Source organism: Salvelinus fontinalis, chromosome 7 (assembly GCF_029448725.1).
Source record: "Salvelinus fontinalis isolate EN_2023a chromosome 7, ASM2944872v1, whole genome shotgun sequence".
In the NCBI taxonomy this organism is placed as follows: domain Eukaryota; kingdom Metazoa; phylum Chordata; class Actinopteri; order Salmoniformes; family Salmonidae; genus Salvelinus; species Salvelinus fontinalis.
The window spans coordinates 29,980,969-29,991,237 of NC_074671.1; the positions used below are offsets into that span (position 1 = coordinate 29,980,969).

Genomic DNA, 10,269 nt, shown 5'->3' on the forward strand with positions numbered 1-10,269 from the left:
CATACCAGCTAAATCAACTGCATCTTGTGATTAGTCGTGTACTGAAATATAGAAAAATGGAATTGTGATGAAAGCGGCCAATCCTGAAGATACAACCATTACCAGTGAGTGACAGCAAGAAAAATGGTGTGTTGAAGATAATTTTGGCAACCCAGAACAAAATCTCACGTAACGTTTTCGGTCACAAGAGACTAGTCGAAGATGATTTCAGGCCTATCTTGTAAACTTCAGAGGTCAGCAGGTTCAAGGCTTTAGTTAATGAAGAGGGTTGCATCCCAATTCTCCACCCCAATTCTGTTCTACTTCTTACATGGATTTAACAAATGGTTAAAAACTCCCTCCAGCCAATGCTTACAACATTCCTATGCTTTTGAATCCATAACAGGAAGTGTGCAAGTGCACAATTCTAAAAGGGTGGAGAATCATGACAGCCCAGGTCCTTTTTCAGCTTACCTTGGTTTTCTTCCATCTGGACCATGCAGGTTAAGACATCACTAATTCTTGCAAAAAATAGTTTTTTTTTGGTCAAATTCCTGACACATGTGAATGTGTAGGCAAATAAAGGTGATTCCGATTCCATTGGTCTTTTATAAATTAAGACTTCAAAGAGAATAGTGGTGCAACCTGTGTCCCATTTAACAGTATTTCCCATGAGTGAAATATATTTGTTAACTTCCCATCTGCACCTTATAATAGGTTCATCTATTTTATAGGAGTGTATTTATGCTGTCAAGTTAATGCAAACAGAGCTCATTCAAGTGTCTCCATAAGAAAAACAGTCCGAGGCGTGTTCAAAAAGAAATGCATTTATATTTCAAATGAACCTAGGAACATAATATGGAAAACCATACAGTGAAAACAAGTGTCAGAACTTCCAGACAATTGTGATCCAAAAATACATTTCAAGAAATATGCAGTAATTATATACAAAACATAAAAATTCATATTTTAGATCAGGCATGCAACACGTGTAGCCCTATTTTTTTTATATTTTATTAATAAAAATAAACTTTAAATATTTTACTGCCCATAACTTCAATTGAGGCAGTTTAACATTGAAATCAGACAGCATCCCCCCACCCCCCAAAACATACTTTCGCATTTCAATATCAACTATACACTCCAAGTCTTAACTTGCATAAAAATGTGGCACCCAATAAGTCAATGCCGCTTTGAGCTCAAACATGAGTTCTGCAGTTGTGCCAGCTTCTGTTTCAAATGTTCACTTTTCCTCCTTAGTTGCTCTTTGAGGTTGACTAGTCTCTGCTCATCTGTCTGCATGCTGTAAATGCACTCTGTAGCCTTCTTTAGGATGACCACTTTGGCTGCCTTCTCATTGTTGGCCACATCCGGTATCTCGTCCCGTAGAGCGAAAAAGCTCAGCTTGAGCTCGTTCCTCCGCTGGCGCTCCAGTACATTATGAGTCCTTCTTTTGTCGTAGTCCTCCGTGTCCGACGTCCGGGGACTTGAGCATTTGCGGTTGCTGCTGATCTGCTTGAGGACCCGGCTGCTGCTGCTCTCCAGCCTCAGCCTTTTGACAGCTGGCTGCTCGTGCCGTGTGGAGGGGTGGGCGGCGTAGTTGTGCTGGTGGGTGGAGACATGGCACCTCTTCAGCACAAGGGGACTGTGATGTCTGGACTCTGACGTGCTGGGGTCGGACCGCTTCACCGCTTGCCTCTTCTCCACAGTCACGACATCTATCTCCTCCTCGTCCTCCTCCTCATCATCATCATCTTCCTCATCTTCTGCAATGATATTAAATAAAACTATTCAGCATTTACATTCGAGGAGAAACAGTAACCATAAAATCAGCCACATACAACACATCATGCCCTAGTCAGAAAAATCACTGCATTCCACCCCACCCCCTTTTCCACATCAGCTGATTTCTCAACATTGCAGCCTGAAACCCTCCCCCTCAACACAGACTAGTCCGTAGGCATATTCGACAGCATCATAAATCGAGGGAATGCATTTTGCTCAAATAAAAACTGCCATGACACAAAACGGTCAAGTCATAAATCCTAAATAGCAAGAAATTATAAAATTGCTATTCAGCTTACCGGAGTCACTACCACTGCTGCTGCTGCTACCACTGTTGGGTGGGGTGTCCAATGCCAAATCGGTGGGTTGTGCCACCTTACTTGGTTTGGGAGTCTCAGTTATTGGGTAGGGGAAGACCACTGAGGGATCAATGCATTCTGATGCGGAAGTATTCGGATCCTGCAAGTAGTTTGCGTTCAACCGAGTAGGACACTCTGCGTTGTCGCCAACAGCTGAATCTTTCCTAGCAGCCTGGAGCGAAGCGAGTCTTTCAGACACCACTTTCTCCAACTTGGCTGTAGCTGAGAAGCCGCTCCACATACAGTCCTGAATGATGATTGACTTGAGGAAGGTTTGGGAGTAGTCGGCATCGCAGATGAAACTCTGGTTTACAACATCGTCCCCGAGAAACTCGGTCACCATTTCTAGTTGGTCAGCAGTCGATGGGAAAATACTAGACAGTGATGGTCGGCTCGGGGAGAGCGGGGGAGTGGGGAGCAACTCAAATTTCTTCCAGATGTCCTCGCTTGGAGCCGGTGGCTGAAGCTGTCCTGGCTGCTGGTGATAGAAATCCTCATCTTCGTTGTCAACATAAAAATATGGCTGGATAGAATCATAGTCGTAGTCGTAGTTTTTACTCGCCAAACTTGAATTCAGCGGCATGGTGGCTCTTTTCTGAGTGAAAAAGATGTTTGAGGTAAATTAGTTGGTTAAAAAAACGAATTCTAATGCATTGCATGCAAACTGATATTGGTGCATGCACATAAAATACCACAGTTCATAAAAGCTCTGTCAGACAGCTAGCAAGCATGCAAAACCAAACAGCAGCAGCTGATACAAGTACTAAGTAGTTAGTCGGTGTGTGGTGCCCAGGACATTTAAACCGAACAGACATCGCAAAAATACAGAGGCTAGTAAAGTGCATTTATTATATAAGACATCTGCAAACATGTAACATATCTTAAAGTTCACGAAATCTTTACCAGATTAGATACCAAGCAAGTCTACTTAGCCAACGGTCATCTACACGGAGAATGCAATGTCATCAACACCTTCCTTACCTTAATTTTGAAAACAAAGTGGAGAGTACTTCACTCCGAGATGTCGAAGTCGAAAACGCGAAAAATGCAGCTTGTAAGAAGTATTCCAACAAGATAGTTACGTTAATCCCTGCCAGCGTGTGTGGCAGTGAGATGTTGTTTTCCTAATAAAATAATTGCTGGCTGAGAAGCATTCATAAAGCGCTCAGGCTTGGTCCGCGATGTAGAAAGATGCGTTGCCTATCAATTGCTGCATGAGAATCACAGCTGAGTATTCCGCGGGGTTCAATAAAAAGGTTGTTGTGCTCTACATTCGACGTATCCCTCCGCCACAATTTTCCCGCCAAACACCTATTGCATTCTTAAGTAAATAATGAAGAGTACCGTGTTGACTCTATCGATTATAATTATCGTTACAATCTTCAATATATGTTCGAATTCACATAATTCAGTCATCGGTATTTATTTCAGGAGATCCTCATTCAACTGGAACTATTTGTTGCGGAAGGAGAATTAAGTGGGAGGAGTTTCAAAAGTGCATTATTCCACAGTACATTCATTATACACAAAATCAGAAGTAGATGAGAAGTAAAAGAGTGCTTATTGGAAATTGCATACATGCATAAAAGTACAGATTGTACTGCCCACTGCTGACCTAAAATGTGGCATTTACAATTTTATGGAGTTATTTAGCATACTTACCTTGCCAAAGTTGAGCTAAATCTGATGCGAGAATGAGAAGATGCACGACCAGTTCACGTGCACAACACTTCAAAGCCTGTCATCAAATACATCCAAATAAATGTTTCAAACAGGGTTTTCAGTAGGCCTACATGTTTCCCCCTGTTAATTCCCAAAAGTAAGGGTGACTACAGAGGGGATGAAATATTTTGCCTGTGGTGTATTCATTACCTTTTGCAACAACACCGTTTACCGTTTAGGAAGGAAATGGGGGGGGGGGGGGGGCTACCTGAATTTGTCAAATATGAACTATTTTTCGTTGCTAAACGTTTTCCAAGACAAAACGTTTTGCAACATAATCGGCATAATGGATACACCCTTAATTCACAAGACATGCAGCATACAGCAAGAAGACATGCTTGTTTAGGTAGGCTACTGCTGCAGGTGAACCCAGTTGATAATTTCTGATATGTGTTGGGCATGAGCTTTGCCTTTGGCCACACCAAGGTTAATATAATCAGTAGTGAGGAGATAAGATGTTGGCTTCTAACAGGCCAGTTATAAATGTACTGCTAAGTTTCGTCTTAAAAAATGAGCACCGACACAAATAGGCTAATAAGCACATTGAAGGAGAAGAACGACATTGGAATGTCCTCAATGAAAACTGGCGGTTGTTCGATTGACATGGCACTGTAGCCTACCTCTTATCCACGCAGCTTCGCTACTGCCATGCTGCGGTCAAACAGACGTGGTAGTGATGTGCTAGATATGAGAATGGTTCCGTTAAATTGATAGAGTGTGTAGTGCGTACTGTGAGAAATAAATTGTACGGTTGTAGAGCACCCCCTGGCATCTAAAATTCGACAGTGCAACATCAGAACAGGTTGTGTTTTAGATTTTATTTTATGAATATAGAGACAAATGGTCTTAAAACACGATTTTAAAAAGGTGTTTATGATGAAAATCGATAAACAATGCATGGAAGATAGGGGCTATCTAATAAATGCAGGTGGAGTCAGGGCCAGTTGATGCTACTGGATTTGGATTATTTTAAATTCCGATTTAATAAAATGTGTATACAGACAATGTATACAATCAGTCATGTCCATTGATAATGCAGGTGGTATACAATATATTTGACAGAATATTTTTCAATATTCATAAATTAATGTGCTTTTATTTTTATTAAATCAAAATACTATACTAATATTACAGAGCAAGCCGTGCTTTGTAGCACCTACGGATACAACATTATGGACTCTTAAAGGAAGCCCAGGTAAGGCCAAAATGTAATAAATATGGCAACTATTATTAATTACTTCTCAATTATGCTTTTAGATAAACAATTCTAATAAATGTCAACAATCCTTGCTCCAAAGGACCATTAAATGACTTCCTTTTGTGAGAAAAAAAATGTTTTGTCCTGGTTTCATATGGAATCACTCATATCATTCAGCTTGGGACCTAGTCCTTGCAGAAGTAAACATAGCTTGTTACATAGGTTCCAACTACCCAGGGGCCCACACACTCTTTTTTGACTCACTGCCACTGATTCAACAGTTGTTTAAGGCCATTTCACAACTCAGTGGCCTTGTGGTTAGTGTTAGCCCTGAGATTAGAATGCTTGGGACTGCCCTTACTGAGTTCTTGTCCTTGGGATACAATGTTGTAAGTTTACAAGTATATTATTGCACCAATTTCCTATTTAGGTTCCTGACATATTCATTTTGCTGGGTTTTTTTCTCTCCAAAGGCAACCATTTTTACTGCACAACCCCCATAAAAAGTTGTGGTGGAGGATACTGTCAAAACATTTTATGTAGGCTGGTAGTGTGTTTTAAAGTTTATTCAGCTGACTAACTTTATCCTCCTGAGACTGAGCAACAACAAAAAAAAGGTTTTGGATTATGATAAAACATGTTTTTACATCATAAGTGTTGGGGTGAAATATGTAATTATTTTTTATTGAATGTGCACTGAATTTGCCATTTGAACTCGGTTGAGGGTACATATGAAAAATCAAACATTACAGTAAATAGGGACAATAGAAAAAAACATATCCTGATGTCCACTACAGAGGACATTTATTAACAAGCTCTTATTTAAAGTTTAAAACAATATTACACTGGTCTGCAAACTCACCAAACTATTCCTGAGATATTTACCTATTAGAAACAATTTGAATATCAAACTCACAAATTATCATACACAATTACACACACTTACCATAAAATAATTGTGTAATTGTGATGGTAGCCATTTTGAAGAACCAGAAAAAAACATTGGGTACGTTCGAGTGGATCACTTGTCAAGTCAGTGACCATCATTGGTCGCATCCTTCAAAGTGTGTTGCATTATGGAGCTAAAAATTGTCCGACTTAAGCCTACATGTCGAATGAACGTTACAAAAAATCCTGTGATCAAATGTCATGAAGTTTTGACTGCAAGTTTCTGCAATTGCTCTTCACCAACTTCATCCTGTAGCCAGAAAAACTTTTAAAAACAAATGGCAACACTGCCATGTTGATCTGAGCCTTGCTGTTGGAAAACCACATTAGTGTCCGACTTTCGACACGCAGGTTGAAATATCAAAACTAACTCTGAACCAAATCTATTAATTTGGGGACAGGCCGAAAAGCATTAAACATTTAATGGCAATTTAGCTAGCTGTTGCTAGCTACTTTGTCCTGGGATATAAACATTGGGTTGTTATTTTATCTGAAATGCACAAGGTCCTGTACTCCTACAATGAATCCACAGTTAAAAGGGTAAACTGAGTTTGTTTCTAGTAATCTCTCCTCCTTCAGGCTGCTTCTTCTTCGGACTTTATATGGCGGTTGGAAACCAACTTTAAGGTACATTAACACTACTAACTGGACTGGAGTGTGGACCTCTTTAAAACACCCACGTGGGTATTTGCTCCTAAAAAACTATTAGGTGATGGGCGAAGCGGGACTTGCAGTGAGTCAAGCATCACAAATAGAACAGAGTTCTATTTTTATGCTGACCAGACCAGACGCGTCACAAAATAAATGTACACATACATGTTATTTAATCATTGCACCCAAACTGCTTGCGCGCCAGCGAGTGTCTGCATGGCCGGGCGCTAAAATAGAACTTGATTATTTTTGTGATGCGTGACGCCCTGCAAGTCCTGCCTCTCCAATCTCCTCATTGGCTTTTAGGAGCATATACTCACATGGGGGATTGAAAAATAAACTGAGGTCCACACTGGTCAGATGTGGCATTTCAGGTAAAATAACCTCCCAATGTTTATATACCAGGACAAATTATCTAGCAACAGCAAGTTAGCTAGCTAAATTTGCCATAAAATGTTTGTTTTTCAACCTGTCCCCAAATTAATATAATTGGTTCAGAGTTTGTTTTGATATGTCAACCTGGGTGTCCTGACCGTGTCTGGTATGGGGGGACAAAAATCAACCTGTCCGGTTTGGTCAGCATGTACCACATCTGCGTGCATGTTGATTTTGTTCACCCACACCAGAAGCAATCTGTCAGGCCTGCTCCTGCTCCTCCTCTTTGGCACTCGAGGGCGCCAGGCTGCCCATCAGTACACACACCTGTCACCATCATTATGCGCATCAGCGCTCGCTGGACTCCATTACCTTGTTGATTGCCCCTCCTATATCTGTCTGTTCCTTGGTTAGATCCCGGTGTCGGCATTATTGTCGTTTTTGTTTTCCCCTGTCTGTATTCTGTTCTTGTCCGTGTTTCATTAAAATATTTGCTCCCAGTACTTGCTTCTCGTCTCCAGCGTCTGTCCTCACACGATCAGGACATGCAGGTTGAAATATCAAAACAAACTCTGAACCAATTATATTAATTTGGGAACAAGTCAAAAAACATGAAACATTTAAGGCAGGTTAGCTAGCTAGCTTGCTGTTGCTAGGTAATTTGTCCTGGTATATAAACATTGGGTTGTTATTTTAACTGAAATGCATAAGGTCCTCTACTCCGACAATTAATCCACAGATATTCGGTTTACCGGTTTTAGTTTCTCGTCATCTCTCCTCCTTCCTTCATGCTTCTTTTTCTTCTTTGGACTTTATATAGACAGCATTACTACAACTGACCGGAGTGTGGACCTAAGTTCATCTTCCAATCACCCACGTGGGTATATGCTCCTAAAACCAATGAGGAGTTGAGAGAGGCCGGACTTGCAGTGTGTTGAGCTCACATATAGAAAATATTTCTATTTTAGCGCCTGGCCACGCAGATGCTTGCTGAGGCACGCGAGCAGTGTGGGTGCAATGATTGAACAACATGTTGGTGCACATTTATTTTGAGACACTCGCGCGCACGCGACGCCAGCGGTGTGTTCAGCATGTTACCGTTCAAACGCGCTCATCATCAAGGTGACACCCTCACACATGTAGAGTCATTGAAAAGCCGAGAATGTTCTGTCCTCTCAAACGGACAACATGACCTAAGACAGTGGTATTAATGGCCTTAGCGATAAGGACCAACAACTAAAGTCCATTAGAGAGGACAACAATTAATTGCTGGAGGATATAGTTTTTGAAAAGTCGTATACATCGACCTACAAACTGCCTACCTAAGAATAGAATGAATGACGTCAGGAGTCGGCAGAGGGAGGGGGCTTTAATGTGCCGACCCACGTGTGGCGCGATTTGGTTGTGTGTGTCGTGAACAACATTAGCGTGAACAACAACAGTAGAATTGGCGGTTCGCCTTCAAAATAAAGGTTCCCCATTGAGCCTGCCGCAAATTTATAAAAATTGTGGAATCATGCCAGAATTTGATTAGATCATGCTAAACAAGTTTGGAATGTTGTTATAAAAATTCAACAAAAGACAATAATTAATTAAGTTGACACAAAAATAACAATAATCTGTTGAAATCAGACTTCAGAATTGCATTGGGGTTATCCTTTTATGCAATGTTTTGGCCAATGAGAAAATTCAGTACAACTTCCAGCCTTTACTGTGAACACTGAAGCTGTACCCACTTTAAGTTACAGTTTTAACAGTGGCCATTTGATCATAATGTAGGCCTACCAGAGTGGCTTACCATCAAAAACAATGGAGAAAATGCATCCCATAACATTTTAACATGGAAGTAGCTGTTCTATCATTCAGCCTACAGTAGCAGCCAATGTGTGGTGTTCATTGTAGGCCTACATTCCATTACGGTTTACACTTTTGAAGAAAAAATAACATGCAGGGCATGCATTAACCTGAGATAAACAAGGAGACAGGGAGGTGACTGAAAATGTTGTTGTGTTGTTTGATGCAAGAAACCATTTTACAAAATAAAATGGATTATTATTCCCATACCATTATTATAGAGATTCAGACAGATTATGCTACCCTCTGCCTATTGGCTACTTAGCTTATTCAAGCCTGTTTCAAATTACAACACTGCCCCTTTAAGACATAAAAAAAGCTCTTCAGCTGACTCAATTTTCACAGATGTACATGTTTTGTGCTCTTGTAGGAAGCAATCACTCCCATGTTGCTTACTACAAATGATATATAACTGGGCTAATAACTCACTAACTAGCAAAGGATATGAACTAAATGGCTACATGCAGCTCTCGCTTTGATTTCAAAACAAGTGCATCTCCTCACGACCACTCATGCTGTAAACACAGTGCAGTTCAAAGTAAATGGCATAGATCCATATATGGCAATTGTCTATTTGCATATAGCCCTACTGCATCTCTGATTGTTTATGCCACACTGGTCTGTGTAAAGTTTGGGCTTAGTAGTATTTGTATTTATTATGGATCCCCATTAGCTGCTGCACTCTTCCTGGGGTCTGGCAAAATTAACACAGTTATACAATTTTAAAAACATTACAATACATTCATAACAGATTTCACAAGTCAGTAAGTGTGTGCCATCAGGCCCCTACTCCACATATCTACAACACAAGATCCATGTGTACGTGTGTGTATAGTGCATATGTTATCATGTGTGTGTATGTGTGCCTATGTTTGTGTTGCTTCAAAGTCCCCGCTGTTCCATAAAGGGTATTTTATCTGTTTTTTCAATCTGATTCTACTGCTTGCATCAGTTACCTGATGTGGAATAGAGTTCCATGTAGTCATGGCCTATGTAGTACTGTGCGCCTCCCCTAGTCTGTTCTGGACTTGGGGACTGTGAAAAGACCTCTGGTGGCATGTCTTGTGGGGTATGCATGGGTGTCTGAACTGTGTGCTAGTCGTTTAAACAGACAACTCGGTGCTTTCAACATGTCAATACCTCTCACAAACACAAGTAGTGATGAAGTCAAGCTCTCTTCCCCTCTGAGCCAGGAGAGATTGACATGCATATTATTAATATTTGCTCTCTGTTTACATCCAAGGGCCAGCCGTGCTGCCCTGTTCTGAGCCAATTGCAATTTTCCAAAGTCCCTCTTTGTGGTACCTGACCACACGACTGAACAGTAGTCCAGGTGCGACAAAACTAGAGCCTGTAGGACCTGCCTTGTTGATAGTGCTGTTAAGAAGGTAGAGCAGG

At 40.9% G+C, this 10,269-nt stretch overlaps 1 protein-coding gene across 1 annotated transcript; it reads right to left on the reverse strand.

The window, feature by feature from the left end:
• Nucleotides 1–790: 790 nt before the first annotated feature.
• On the reverse strand, nt 791–3,491 carry LOC129859367 (transcriptional regulator Myc). The gene is made up of 3 exons (XM_055929067.1): nt 3,105–3,491; nt 2,064–2,718; nt 791–1,745 (listed from the first exon to the last, which is right to left on the reverse strand). Exons 2-3 carry the CDS (start codon nt 2,704–2,706, stop codon nt 1,162–1,164), a joined length of 1,227 nt encoding a protein of 408 aa, XP_055785042.1. The 5' UTR covers nt 2,707–2,718; nt 3,105–3,491; the 3' UTR covers nt 791–1,161.
• Between the last annotated feature and the right edge of the window lie 6,778 nt (nt 3,492–10,269).

Coding starts and splice junctions, on each gene's coding strand:
- LOC129859367 (XM_055929067.1), bottom strand. CDS start 2,706: ATGCCGCTGAATTCAAGTTTGGCGAGTAAAAACTACGACTACGACTAT. Junction 1,746..2,063: donor CAGCAGTGGTAGTGACTCCG/GTAAGCTGAATA, acceptor ATATCATTGCAG/AAGATGAGGAAGATGATGAT.